The sequence below is a fragment of the Onychostoma macrolepis genome, chromosome 03 (genome assembly GCF_012432095.1).
Source record: "Onychostoma macrolepis isolate SWU-2019 chromosome 03, ASM1243209v1, whole genome shotgun sequence".
In the NCBI taxonomy this organism is placed as follows: domain Eukaryota; kingdom Metazoa; phylum Chordata; class Actinopteri; order Cypriniformes; family Cyprinidae; genus Onychostoma; species Onychostoma macrolepis.
In genome coordinates, this window is record NC_081157.1 from 32,599,007 (window position 1) to 32,613,835 (window position 14,829).

A 14,829-nucleotide genomic window follows, 5' to 3' on the forward strand; every position below is an offset into this window, starting at 1 on the left:
ATACATGAAGCAGGTCGGTGTCATTACACTGCTAGTGAGCGGCGAGCGAAGCTACAACGCTCGTAGTAACAGCCTCCATTGATCAACGAGACGAGACGCGCGCACTGCTTTTGTCGCGTCGCGTCGCGTCGCTCGCAGGGGTAGATGGGTGTAGTGGGTGTGTTCATTCCCTGCATTCAGTGCGACGTTTCTCACTAACAGTTTAAGATGGCGACCGTGCATCTAAGGATCGGGGACCTGGTTTGGTAAGATAACACATTTAATTCTGTACAATTTAATTTTACGTCAAGATTAAATTCTCTTTCGTGCTCGTGAAAGGCATTTTGTCGTGGCTGCAATAAAATGTTTTGTTAAAAATCTAACATATGGCCCAGTTTATGTGTCGTCAAGCCAAACACCGAGCAGCAGGCTTGAGAGAGCTTAGCATACAAGCTAACGATTATTTTATATTATTTTTGGGGAAAACCTGCGATGTTAGTGTGTTTAACGCTAAAAGAGCGTTTCATCCTAAGTTTAGGTGTGTAATTATATAAACAATGAATTTAATACAAGCTGCTTCGGTGCAGTTTGTCGAAACGGGTTTTGCTATACACTAGCTAGCTTGTTTCGAGGGACGAGATCTTTCATCTAATAAACGCTCAATCGTGTCACGTTTTATTTAAAACACTAACTTATCGTCTCAATTTATGTTTCAGGGGTAAGCTTGGACGCTATCCACCTTGGCCAGGCAAGGTAAGATCTTTTCATGTAAACGATTGAGTTGAACTTGTTGTTGTTGTTTTTTCTGAGGTCAGCTGTTGGCTTTTGCATATAGAGGTCGAAGTCGCCGGCTGTTTTCAAAACCTAGTGAGCTAGCTGTCTAGAAAGCGTTTTTGGTTGCTTTCAATCAAGCCAAAGCAAGAATGCTTCAAATTAAACGTTAAAACAAGTCCAGAAAGGTTTTCTATGTAGACCGTTCACTAGGTTTGAGATACAGTTACTGTATCAGCAGGCTATTTGGATAATGTGTTGGTTTGTTACATTTACTCATCCCTAAACATTGTGTTTTCAGGTCGTCAGTCCTCCGAAGGATCTGAAAAAGCCAAGAGGCAAAAAATGTTTCTTTGTGAAGTTTTTTGGAACTGAAGATCAGTGAGTACAGAGACGATCGCAGTCTTTTACCATCGCTTCCTCTTGTTTGCAGAGGATTTGAGAGGTTAAACCAAGCAGATGTTGACTTTTGGTATGCTTTGCCCTTTTAGCGCCTGGATAAAGGTAGAGCAGCTGAAGCCTTACCACCCCCACAAAGAGGAGATGATCAAGATAAACAAAGGCAAGCGCTTCCAACAAGCTGTGGATGCAGTTGAGGAGTACCTAAAGAAGGCCAAGGGGAAAGATCAGGTTAGTACGTTGACAAACCGTGGCTTTTCTGTGATCTGATCGCAAGTGGTCAGCTGAGACGTTTTGTGGCTGGTATTAAACTGCATCTTAAATGCGTCATCCCCTTATTTTCTCACACTGTACATGTATAAAATGATTTTGCGTTATGTGGATTGAGCAATCGAAAAATGGCCTAAAGGATAAAGAAAGCAGGTGTGTTTTTTGATTGTAACTCATATGCTTTGGTACAACACAGCAAAGTTTAGACTGCTTGTTCTGGTGCGCCTTCTCACACGACGTCCTACAATGATTATGTATTAGGCCAGTAGGTGGTATTTTGTGACCGTTCGAACGTATTCGATCACATGAGCGCCTACACTACAAAAGCAGTCTGCTTCGATGTGTGGAATGTGAACAAGCTCAAAATGTTTTAGACCCAGTTTACACCTGTGTTTAGCACTGTTCACTTCTAATCGGATTGATGAAAATGCATCTCTTAATACCAGCTGTAAAATGCCTAAAATAACCATGTGGTCTGTTTTTGTTCTTAAAGGGATAGTTCACTCAATGAAAATTTTTTTTTTTTTTTTTTTTTTTTAATATAACTCTACTCAAGTGGTTCCAAACCTGTTTGACTTTTTTGTGTCACGAAAGTAGATATTTTAAGAAATGACTCATTGTTTTGTTTGGCTGTACAATGGAAGTAAGTAGGCACCAAAACTGTTACCAAAATGTTTGCCAAGTAGTCTTACAGGTTTGGACAAGAGAGTAAGTGAATTGTAATCTTTGGGTGAAATATGTCTCTTGGGTGAAAGGCCCTAGTTACACCTGTTATCAAGATGTGGTCAGTCAAGACAAATCCCTCTTTACGCCCGATTGTAACATGCATTTATGTTTCCGGTCACCATTGGACTTACATTGCTCACAATGCCAGTGTTTATATCACAAAGTTAACAAACTGTTGTTTCCGCATATGTTAAGTTTAATCTCACTGTAAGCAGGATATTTTGAGATGAATGTTTGTCAAACACTATTTTATTTTTTTTTGTTGTTGTTGGATGGTAAATTCCATATGAAGCTCTGGGCTCTATTTACACCCCTCTTTTATGTTGCGACTTATTATTGACACCCAAAATGCATTGGTACCAGGTACAAACAGGTTCTTCGAAATTCACCAGGTAGTGTTTTAGAAATAATTCATCATGTTGTGTAAACTTTGTTTTACAGACACACTCTGATGACAAAAGCAAGTCAGATAAAGGGCGTAAAGCAGCTAAACCAATGAAGATCATTGAAGAAGATGATGAAGATGCCTTCAAGGGTGGCTCGTCGGACAAGGTTGGAAAATATTGCTTTACCCTTAAATGCCATTGTGGAGGGGAAAGGCTAGGTCATAACCCAACACGTTTTTTTTTTGTCAGCTTCATCAAAGTCCTTTGCTAAGGCCATTTGCTGTTGCACCTGCTGTGGAGTCAGGTTACAATTGTATGTTTTAGAGGTGGATTTGTCGAGTGCGACCCACCCATTCATTGAGACTGGTGTCATCTTTTGCAGTGTGACCAGTGTGTCCGCCTGGCCATATTTTGACTGGGTCGAGATGCTTCTATTTTAAGGCTTTGTTTCATGAAAAAGCCATTCTGTACACACGGTGAATGTGTCTCTCTTTCCCTTAAGGAACAGACTGATTCTGACCCAGAGCCATCCTCTGTACGACGGCTGGTCGCTGGAACAGTATCAGGATTCAAATGGGAGAGCAGTGTAGGTTACATTCACAGTTTGCTTCTGTACTTTTATGGGATTTGCACATATGCCCTTTTTTAGTTATCAGTAAGACTTACCCACAGGCTGATTTTGGTGCAGTCACAGCTGTGAATTTTCACAGCAGCTGCACGGCTGGTGTGAAAACACCTCACTTTCAAAATGCAAGTCATTATGTCCTTCACTATATAGTTGCACTTCTCACATGTCGCTGTAATTAGTTGCAGATGAAATGATTATCAGGTCAGTAAGTCTCTTTGGAGAATAGTTTCCAATTTAACTCTCTTCCATTATAGCCAGTAAAGGATGACCCACATTTTCATCACTTTCTGCTCAGCCAGTCTGAGAAGGTAAGGAGACCCTTTGCTGGGATGCTGAATGATTTTCTAGTTAGTGCAACCTTACCCCTTTCTCTTGCACATTGCACACAATGGCTGCTCTAATAATTTCTGAATAATATCCTCCCTCAAACTGCTTCTGGCAATGCTAGTCGGCCGAATCTGCAGCATGGCAGTTGTACTGAGTTTTTTTTTACCTAACAGGACCAACAACGTCAAGCTTATTGGTTGATCCTCTGAGACTGTGAGCTGACATGTACTCAACTTTGCAGTTTAAAAACTATTTTTGGCTATGGTTTTGTACAAGGTCTTTGTCTCGGCTGTGGTCAGGGTCCAAAATGAAATTATTTTTGTTTTATCCAGAATTAGAATTAGAAGTTTCTAATTATTTACACTACCATTTAAAAGTTTGAGATCAATAAGATTTATTGTTTGAAAGAAAATAATACTTTTATTAATCAAGGACACATTAAAGGGATACTCCACACCAAAAAGAAAATTTTGCCATTAATCACTTACCCCCATGTCGTTCCAAACCCTTAACGTCTTAGGAGCACAATTTAAGATACTTTGGATGAAAACCGGGAGGCTTGTGACTGTCCCATTGACTGCCAAGTAATTAACACTGTCAAGGCACAGAAAAGTATGAAAGACATCGTCAAAATAGTCCATCTGCCATCAGTGGTTCAATCTGAATGTTATGAAGCGACGAGAATACTTTTTGTACACAAAGACAATAAAAATAACGACTTTATTCAACAATTCGTCACCGTAGAGCCATTTTGGAGAATATCCACTGAGCGTAAACGGCATCGCTGTTCTGTGTCAGCCGACTGCATGGATACGTTCTGTTTATTTATGCTTTGATTTGAATGAAAACAGCGTATCTATGTGGCGCGGCAGACGCATATCAGCGTACGCTGTTTGCGTCCAGCAAATATTCTACAAAACGGTGCTACAGTGACACGGAGGAGACAAATTGTTGAATAAAGTTTAAAGTAATTTTTATTTTCTTTGCGTACAAAGTATTCTCGTCGCTTCAGTAACCCTTAAACCCTTACGTGGAGTAACCCTTAAATCTAATCAGAACTGGCAGACATTTAGTGTTACAAAAGATTTCCAAATAGATGCTTTTCTTTTGATCTTTCTGTTCAACAAAGAATCCTGAAAATAGTTACATGGTTATTAAATATTAAGCAGCAATAACTGTTTTCAACATTAATAATAAAATAAATAAAAAAGCAGCATTAATAAAAGCAGCAAATCAGCATATTAGGATGATTTCTGAAGGATCATGTGACACTGAAGGCTGTAGTAACGACTACTTAAAATTCAGCTTTGCCATCACAGGAATAAATTACATTTTAAGATATATTAGAATCATATATTTTTTTTTATTGTAATAATAATACATGATGTTACTGTTACTGTATTTTTGCACAGATAAATACAGCCTTGGTGGGTATAAGAGACATTAAGAGACAAAAAAAAAAAAACCTTACTGACCTCAAACGTCTGAGAGGTAGTGTTCACAATATTTCAGAAAATTTGACTTTTGGATAAAAGAGACCGTTATGTCCATATGTATGCCTGTTAATACAAAGAAGTTGTTACATGCAACCATTTTATAGAGTTGTCAATCTTGTGCTCAAAAAGTGGGGTGATAGACCATGGAAACAATGCTGTAATAAAGCAAACCTTTTTCTTTTTTTTTATGCCACAGCATTTGTGAGCTACAATGGTCAAAAATAATTTTTTATAGAAAAAATATTAAAATAAATAGGCAGTAAAAAAAAAATATTTATTTATTTGTGGCAAAAAGTTAATTTTGGACTCTGGCTATGGTTGCACAGTTTGTTACATGCTAGTGTGTCTGAATAATTGATTGGATTGGAGGAAAAAACTGTAGTGGAAAAGCTTGTTTTCAGCCAGCAAAGCCGCCCAGCCAAAATACTCTTGTGCTTCTGTTCATGTGCCAGTTATACCAACAAACTGTTTAAATGACTCTTCCTTTCCTCTTGGCACTTCCTCTTTGGAGGAACATTTCCTTCTTGCTTGTCCTTTTGCCCTTTTGCTTTCAGGCACCACAGTCAGAAACGAATTGATCTTAAAATTATATCTCCAAAAAGGAGACACGGTGATCTTAATTGCCTGAGGTTTTTCTCAAAAATGTTCATTTAGGCTGCGTCAGCCTTTTTCTTGCCCTGTATAAGTTTCAGTTAAACTGAAACTGAGCATGTGGCTGAGCATGATAACTTGATTTTCAGTTCCTAACACTGGCTTCGCTCCTGGCTCTCACATCAGATATGGCAGAAAGAGCTGCATGACATGACAGCAGAGGATATTATAAGTGCAATCCTTACTGGAAGTCGACAGAGCAATGAATAACATGCACTTAAAGATGCAGTAGGAGATCTTGGAAAATGCTAACTTTAGCCTGATAGCACTGAAAGCGAACGTCCCACCCTCCCTGCAATTGCCGTCTTAAGCCACGTCCCCTGCACACATACAGTGGGTACGGAAAGTATTCAGACCCCCTTAAATTTTTCACTTTTTGTTATATTTCAGCCATTTGCTAAAATGATTTGTTCATTTTTTTTCCCCCTCATTAATGTACACACAGCACCCCATATTGACAGAAAAATACAGAATTGTTGACATTTTTGCAGATTTATTAAAAAAGAAAAACTGAAATATCATATGGTCCTAAGTATTCAGACCCTTTGCTCAGTATTTAGTAGAAGCACCCTTTTGATCTAATACAGCCATGAGTCTTTTTGGGAAAGATGCAACAAGTTTTTCACACCTGGATTTGGGGATCCTCTGCCATTCCTCCTTGCAGATCCTCTCCAGTTCTGTCAGGTTGGATGGTAAACGTTGGTGGACAGCCATTTTTAGGTATCTCCAGAGATGCTCAATTGGGTTTAAGTCAGGGCTCTGGCTGGGCCATTCAAGAACAGTCACGGAGTTGTTGTGAAGCCACTCCTTCGTTATTCTAGCTGTGTGCTTAGGGTCATTGTCTTGTTGGAAGGTAAACCTTCGGCCCAGTCTGAGGTCCTGAGCACTCTGGAGAAGGTTTTCGTCCAGGATATCCCTGTACATTCATCTTTCCCTCGATTGTAACCAGTCGTCCTGTCCCTGCAGCTGAAAAACACCCCCACAGCATGATGCTGCCACCACCATGCTTCACTGTTGGGACTGTATTGGACAGGTGATGAGCAGTGCCTGGTTTTCTCCACACATGCCACTTAGAATTAAGGCCAAAAAGTTCTATCTTGGTCTCATCAGACCAGAGAATCTTATTTCTCACCATCTTAAACTCCATACGGGATTTCATGTGTCTTGCACTGAGGAGAGGCTTCCGTCGGGCCACTCTGCCATAAAGCCCCGACTGGTGGAGGGCTGCAGTGATGGTTGACTTTCTACAACTTTCTCCCATCTCCCGACTGCATCTCTGGAGCTCAGCCACAGTGATCTTTGGGTTCTTCTTTACCTCTCTCACCAAGGCTCTTCTCCCCCGATAGCTCAGTTTGGCCGGACGGCCAGCTCTAGGAAGGGTTCTGGTCGTCCCAAACATCTTCCATTTAAGGATTATGGAGGCCACTGTGCTCTTAGGAACCTTAAGTGCAGCAGAAATTTTTTTTGTAACCTTGGCCAGATCTGTGCCTTGCCACAATTCTGTCTCTGAGCTCTTCAGGCAGTTCCTTTGACCTCATGATTCTCATTTGCTCTGACATGCACTGTGAGCTGTAAGGTCTTATATAGACAGGTGTGTGGCTCTCCTAATCAAGTCCAATCAGTATAATCAAACACAGCTGGACTCAAATGAAGGTGTAGAACCATCTCAAGGATGATCAGAAGAAACGGACAGCACCTGAGTTAAATATGAGTGTCACAGCAAAGGGTCTGAATACTTAGGACCATGTGATATTTCAGTTTTTTCTTTTTTAATAAATCTGCAAAAATGTCAACAATTCTGTGTTTTTCTGTCAATATGGGGTTCTGTGTGTACATTGAGGGAAAAAAATGAAATTTAAATGATTTTAGCAAATAGCTGCAATATAACAAAGAGTGAAAAATGTAAGGGGGTCTGAATACTTTCCGTACCCACTGTAAATATAAGTCTCTGTAAATCCACTCACTAGCAGCAGGTGGCGCTTTATATGGAAAAGCTGAATACAGCTGTTTCCCATAAACTCCGTGGACAAAGCAGTATTGCGATTAAGAACACTTCCTTTAGGTATTACATGGAGCAAAGATGAAAACAAATATGCCATCGAATCGTTTCTGAAGACAGTCAGAACCTCCAGAGGTACATTCATATAATTAATTCATTCATATATTTATTTGTATAATTCCCTCAGCACTCTTTAAAACCTCCCAGCCTTTCCACCGAGTTTTCACTCAAAACTAAACTAAGTTACTCTGTTATCTGCTGTGCGCACGTGAGACTGTTACTGAAAACTGTGCTTTATGCTGGACAGTATTTATTTATCGTGAGATGTTCAAATCGCGGTAATCGAATACGGTTTTAATGATAATTTAAATATGAAACAGTAATACTAACTTTGGGGTATTTTATCATGATTTATCGTCAAACCGGTAACCATTACATCCCTACTCTCTTCTAATGAGCTGGTTATCTGAATCGGGTGTGTTAACTAAGCGAGACATGCAAAATATGCAGAGCGGGTAGCGCGAGGACTGGATTTGGGAACCGCTGGGCTACAACATGTCATTCACTGGTGAGAGAACTTTATAGACAGTTAGTAAAAGTACTACAATACCAGGAAGGAAGATCGGGTTGTTGTTGTTTGTCTGCCATTCTGGCTCTGTCTGCAATAGTGTACGTGAATGCGCTGATGACGTATCCTGTCTGCGCGAACCGGGTGCGCAGAGCACTTAACTTAATGTTTGCTATCGGAATGTGAAGAGACTTTCAACCAGAATAACAAAAAATGTTTCTGAAGACAATCACCTATTGCACCTTTAAGATCATTTGTGACTGTTGGGCCAAAAGGTTTCCACCTGGTTTTCCTCCCCTGGCTCTGTACTTGGTGTTTTCAATAAATGTGTCTAGAATCCTTTGAGTGCAAGACTGTTTGCTATTTCTAAACAATCTAAAATGAATCTGCTGAATTGACTTTGACAAGAAAATCTCCCTTTTCCTTACAGCCAGCTTCATCAATGGAGCCCATCACCAAACGCTTAAAGATAATTGAGGAGGTGAGCGGTCTAGGATTTCACAGCTTGTGGTTTCTTCATTTACCTGCTAATTAGCCAGCTAGCATTGCTTGGTAATTTTAATAATTGTCTGTTTTCTTCTTGAAAAGGACACAGGATCAACATCTATTCAAGCAGCAGACAGCACAGCCATCAACGGCAGCATCACACCTACAGACAAAAGGTAATAAGAAAGGATCATGTTTTAGTGGTCAGAAAAAGTGACAGTCCAAATGTCTGAGACCACATTGAAATTCTGAGATTAAAAATCTGGAAATTCAGTTTTAGAAGTTTTAGTTTCTGAGATTAATTTCTAATTTAATACATTTTTCATCTAATATTGAATTTTATTTCAATTCATTTTTTTTCTGTGATCCCAGGGAAGGTTTTTTTATTGTTAGAGTATTATTTATTTGCATTTGTGCAGTGCTTCCTTTCATGCAGATACCACTGTATTGCGCTGACCTGTGTTTTTGTTTGGTTGCATGCAAAAACAACTGCATTACACTACCAGTGTAGTCTGATTCACAAACAAATGACTCTGAGCTGGTTCTTTTTAGTAAATAAAAAAAATAAAAATACTGCACGACTAATGTTTGTTAAACCATTAACTTAAATGGGTCATCGGATGCAAAATTCACTTTTACATGTTGTTTGAGCATAAATGTGTGTTAGCAGTGTTTGTACACATCCACCCTATAATGATAAAAATCCACTCAGTGGTTCCGCCACTGTTTCGACGCCGGAGCAGATGTAGACAAGAATGTCTCCTAAGCAATTGAGGTGTAATTATGAACATAGCAGTCATTTACTCCCGACATCTGAGCCACTGAAGACGCAGAGGATTACCTTTGTTTTTGAAGGGAATGCGCCCCCGATCTGCCTAAATGCATTTGTTCTCACGAATCATTTGTGATCCAGCCTCACCTACAGAGCATAGTCGTTGGAACAGGGGGGGCGGGGAGGCGGCCGCCCCACCCCACCCCTCTAGGGGTCAGCCAGCTGTTTTTTTTCGTTGTTTTTGTTTTCCGTTTTTTTTAATATATATATATATATATATATATAATACAGAATCTGAATTAAAATGTTTGATTTAAGCCTACATTTCAAAATTTTGTCATAAAATTTCTTGTTTTTAAGCAAATGTTGAATTTAGCCAGAGACAGGCGTGCTCAGAGCTGTCATATATCACAACGTTTCAGTGTTTTCAACCACATACTGTTTATTTTAGGTTTCAGACATATAAATGCACATAAGTACTAAAAAAAACAATGCATTTAGAGTTTGTAAAATACACACTGATGTCTATGGAAGAGGTAATAATAATCCTTTCCATTTATAATTTGACACGTTTTATTCATATCAGATACACATTGTGTAAGTAACTTTAATGTTTACTCTATTCTTCTCCCAGTTCACCAGCCACTTACTTTTAAGTATTTCAGGAGAAGTGCATGAATTCACGTGTTGTAAATCCAACAGATCCGATTCTCTGAACTGCGTCTGCGGCACAAACTAACATCGCGGCGCCCATCGCGCATACAGCTCGACTAACGCGATCGTTATAAAGGTGTTTAAACAACAATACACTTCCACTTGCATGTATTTGACAATCGGAATATCAGATATTTCATGCCATAGTTAACACATTTGTGAATATTCTGAATAAAAAAGGAAAAATGACATAAAAGCAGTTTAAGCAGATCATCATTCATTCAGCGCTGTTGCTGCTGCGGTGTGTCACGTGACAAGCAATGACGCGTCACCATGGAAACCATAAAGTGACACATTCTAAATAACGGTCGTCTGAGGAATCCCGCCCCCCCTCTCAAAATATAGTTCCCACGTCCCTGCTACAGAGTATAAGGTTCTTTTATGAATCTTTGCTTGTCTCCTTTCCTAATAACGTGCTAGTTGGCAAGTTTCACGCTAAAGTAAACTGTATCATGAGAACGGCTCCTCACCCCATGGAAGAGAGGGCGGGGTCAGCAGAGCTCATTAGCATTTCAAGGAACATGAACTAAAACGGGTTGCTGAAAACAGAGCTGATTTTGACAGGGTAAAAAGGGTGTTGTTTTACACTACCATTGAGAAATTTTCACCAAAGTATATTATAGACTTTACATTAAGACCCTAAAGAATCATATCAACTTATGGAAAATGGGCATCCGATGACCACTTTAAATCAGTATGCTGACAGTACCTGTAATGTTTGCAATATGTATCTGTTTTCACAACAGGATAGGGTTCCTTGGACTTGGACTGATGGGAAGTGGTGTGGTTTCTAATTTGTTGAAGATGGGGCATGTTGTCACTGTTTGGAATCGCACGGCAGAAAAGGTACAATCAAAGGTGTTTAAATTTAAAAACTTTTATTTTGGATGCGATTAATCGTTTGACAGCACTAGTTTAAATATGGTTGCTGCTTATGTTACACTAAAGTGAGTGAATGGTTTGTTTTTAACTTTTTTTTTATTTTATTTTATTTTCTCATTTGTCCAGTGTGATTTGTTCATCCAAGAAGGTGCCAGATTAGGACGAACACCAGCAGAAGTTGTGTCCATGTGCGATATCACATTTTCCTGTGTATCAGACCCAAAAGCTGCCAGAGATGTAGGTCAATGTTTTGTAAATGGCTATTCTCTTTTTTTTTTTTTTTTTTTTCAAAACTGCTTTTTCTTTGGTTTACATTTATAAAATATTATTTCCGTTCAGCTTGTGTTAGGTCCTAGTGGAGTCCTACAGGGAATCAGACCAGGAAAATGTTACGTGGAGATGTCAACCGTTGATCCAGAAACCATCACAGAGCTCGCACAGGTAACCAACATCATCCTGACGGGTCTTTCATGACATTACCTGGGGAAGTCAGTAACTAAGGTTCATTTGAATCTGTAGGTCATCACATCCAGAGGCGGCAGATTCCTAGAAGCTCCAGTTTCAGGCAGCCAGCAGCTTTCCAATGATGGTATGCTGGTCATTGTTGCTGCAGGAGACCGCAGTGTTTATGAAGACTGTAGCAGCTGCTTCCAGGCAATGGGGAAGACGTCTTTCTTTATAGGTACTACAGCAGTGTCGCTGTGTACGAGGTAGATGTTTCCACATGATATTAACTTTGTCTCTTCCATCGAAGCAGGGGAAGCAGGAAATGCTGCGAGAATGATGCTGATCCTTAACATGGTTCAAGGCAGTTTCATGGCAACCATCGCAGAGGGATTGACCTTGGCGCAGGCCACAGGACAGTCACAACAAACATTCTTGGATATTCTTTGCCAAGGACAAATGGCAAGCACGTTTGTGGACCAGAAATGCCAGAGTAGGTTTACTTGTTAACGTTTATAAGATACTGATAAGAAGTGTGTGTCTAGATTTGAGTTTGCCTTTGAATCTTCCTGCCATTAACCATTTCCTGTAACATGGTGCTGCTTGGACATTATAACCTTTGGTCTCGATGTCAAACGGTGTCCACCCAAATGCCTATTTAGTCATTTATTGCACAAATTTTCCAAAGGAACATTACAGAACTATTGCAAAACTTCAATGGAACTGGTGACTATTAGAATCTAGAGGCAACACAGTGTGACAGTTTAACCTTTGGAGCTATTAAAATGATACTAGAATTGAGCTCATTTATTTAACATTTGATGTGTTTCTTCTCAGATATCTTGCAGGGCAATTTCAAACCTGATTACTACCTGAAACATATTCAGAAAGATCTGAGATTAGCCATTTCAATGGGAGATTCGGTTAATCATCCAACACCAATGGCAGCTGCTGCAAATGAGGTAAAACAACATTTGGTAACTGAATGGATTATCATTTGGCCACAATTGGTACTTTGTTGATTTTTGGTAGAGTGATCATGTAGCTAACTAATGTATGTATTTTAGATTCTATAATGCAGTTTGATAGTTATCTAAACTAAACCACAGAACTGAATTGAACTATAATATACATATTTAATTGTAGTATATGGATATTTAATATTAATTTCCCCTGCTTTTACATTTAATAAAATATAATGCTCACTTAATCTTTAAAAATACTAATTTAATAAATCTGTTAAATGTAATCTCAAAATAAATATAAATTTTTCATTATACATAATGTTGTGATGCCTAAATTGACTTGTAGTATTTAAAACGATACATTTTGTTTGTTTTTTTTCGAGACAAAATAATATAGAATTTAAATTTTGGCCATATAATGAAAATTATTATCAGTGTCATTAACTTTTCTAGGACTAAATGTAATTTCGGCTTATGCTTCCATTTGAAGTAATGCATTATTTTATACTTCTGCAGGTATACAAGAGAGCAAAAGCATTGGACCAGTCGGATAATGACATGTCTGCAGTCTACAGAGCTTACATTCACTAATCCTGTAGATGTGCTCTACGTCCTGGACCACAAACCTCACCTACTACTTTGTTCCTCTCCCTCTGTCTTTCTCTCCTCTGCTGATGAATTTTGTTGGGCACCAGTGATATGTTTTCCCATGTATAATGGGATCTCTTTAGCAGCCTAATCTGAGCATTGCACTGACTGTAATATAGCTGCACGTATGCTCAAAGGGAGGTTATTAAACTCCCTGCGAGTGATTATTTTATGATAGAACGTGCAGTGTATTATATCCGCATTTCGTTAAGGCTACTGCATACGATGCAGTGTTGTTTGAAGATGCTAGGGTTTTTATTTATCATTCATAACTTTACAAATGAATTCCCACATTGTAATTTTCGATGTTCAGAAATCTGTAAAGTATGAACTTTTGATCACAAACAGGCTTAAGGAGCACGACGAAGAAAAAGCCACTGCATTGCCTTAATACCCATATAAGATAGATGTATTTATTTATTTTATCTCTTAAAGATCACCATCATGTCAGGTGCAATTTGGCCGTATTTTTTTTTTTTTTTTATTCTCAGTTTTGGAGCACACCTGTTCACTAGAAAACGATTTTGTTTTTATTGCCTTATCAGAAATGCAGTATTTTTTTTATTTATTTTTTATTGAAATTTGGTTGTGTAATAATCACACAGAAGATCCTGAAATGATTTATCATTTACAATGAAGCTAATGCTGAAACGCATCCAGTAGTTTCCCCATTATTGAGTCTTGACTGTCACCTCTGCAATGGATGTTTCTGTTTTCCAGCTTGACTATTTTACGGACAGATTTGTTTCACAACATTTAAATCTTTTGGCTGTTGTGGGGAAAAAAAAAGAGGAATAATTTGAAGACGTTTTAAGTTGCTTTATTTGCTTTGCTTTTTAAATTGGACGTGTCATATTTTGTCCAAGTCAGTCAGCTGGCAGAGTGATCTGTTGATTTGACTAATTCCCTTTTTTTTTAAATTACCATTATGATTCATAAAAGAGATGTAAAACAAAGTTGTCAAGCTAACGTTATGCTGCATTTTATCCCTAAATTATGATTGCTTTTGTTAATTTTAAATGACATTACAAGCCATAAATTCAGTGGCATATAATTTGGTCTTTTTTTTTTTCAGAGCAAATACAGGGTGATTCCTTTTCTATAAATTGTTGTTCTGCCAAAAAAAGGAGAAAAAAAAGACTCTGAAGTGCTTAGTTATGGATAAGAAAATTTGGCGATTTAGCAGGGACTCCGTAAGATTAAGACGTTGTAAATATCCCCATCAAAGGGTTGGGTTATTTGAATACATGGAATAACATGCTTTCAGTTTGACTCTACTGAATTTATTAATCATCTGTTGTCTTAATATTGTAGACTGTTCTTTTGTCTTAGCTAATGGGTTTATTTACTGTAAATGGTTTGATTTTTGTGGCTTAAACAAAGCTGGTAATGACACATTGACGACTTGATTCCAGTTGTGCAAGGAAGGTATTGGTGTTATAATTGGAGTTATTTATAATTTCATGTAAATGTGAAATTTCTTTTCTTTTTTCTTTTTTGTTTGTGCGGTCAACTGAACCCTCTGAATAAACAAACCGAATGTCCAGCTGTTTATTTATTCTTAGGTCTAATGTCCGTATGAGTTTATATGAAATGAAAGCGCAATGCCATGATATAAAAAGTTGTTTTTTATTATTATTATTATTTTTTTTCAAATGTAGTTTTTATTAATCGAAATAAATTTTCAAACAGGGTTTGGCGTCGTTAAAAAAAAAAAA

General features: G+C 38.3%; 1 protein-coding gene across 7 annotated transcripts; it reads left to right on the forward strand.

The window, feature by feature from the left end:
• The first annotated feature begins 115 nt into the window (after window positions 1-115).
• On the forward strand, window positions 116-14,655 carry glyr1 (glyoxylate reductase 1 homolog (Arabidopsis)). 7 transcript variants are annotated; one of them, XM_058768718.1, is made up of 16 exons: window positions 116-245; window positions 696-732; window positions 1,052-1,131; window positions 1,242-1,380; window positions 2,587-2,697; window positions 3,034-3,117; window positions 3,414-3,467; window positions 8,631-8,681; window positions 8,789-8,862; window positions 10,919-11,030; window positions 11,181-11,291; window positions 11,394-11,495; window positions 11,574-11,736; window positions 11,812-11,991; window positions 12,336-12,460; window positions 12,980-14,655. In XM_058768718.1, exons 1-16 carry the CDS (start codon window positions 208-210, stop codon window positions 13,052-13,054), a joined length of 1,536 nt encoding a protein of 511 aa, XP_058624701.1. In that variant the 5' UTR covers window positions 116-207; the 3' UTR covers window positions 13,055-14,655. The 7 variants fall into 7 exon arrangements, with proteins under 7 accessions (XP_058624701.1, XP_058624704.1, XP_058624700.1 ...); XM_058768717.1 differs by having other exon boundaries at window positions 121-245; window positions 11,809-11,991; XM_058768720.1 differs by having other exon boundaries at window positions 121-245; window positions 10,919-11,018.
• The last annotated feature ends 174 nt before the right edge of the window (window positions 14,656-14,829 follow it).

Excerpts from the sequence above, each read along its gene's own strand:
- glyr1 (XM_058768717.1), top strand. The coding sequence starts at position 208 with ATGGCGACCGTGCATCTAAGGATCGGGGACCTGGTTTG. Across the intron at positions 3,118-3,413 it reads GATTCAAATGGGAGAGCAGT|CCAGTAAAGGATGACCCACA; the intron begins GTAGGTTACATT and ends CTTCCATTATAG. Across the intron at positions 8,863-10,918 it reads ATCACACCTACAGACAAAAG|GATAGGGTTCCTTGGACTTG; the intron begins GTAATAAGAAAG and ends TTTTCACAACAG.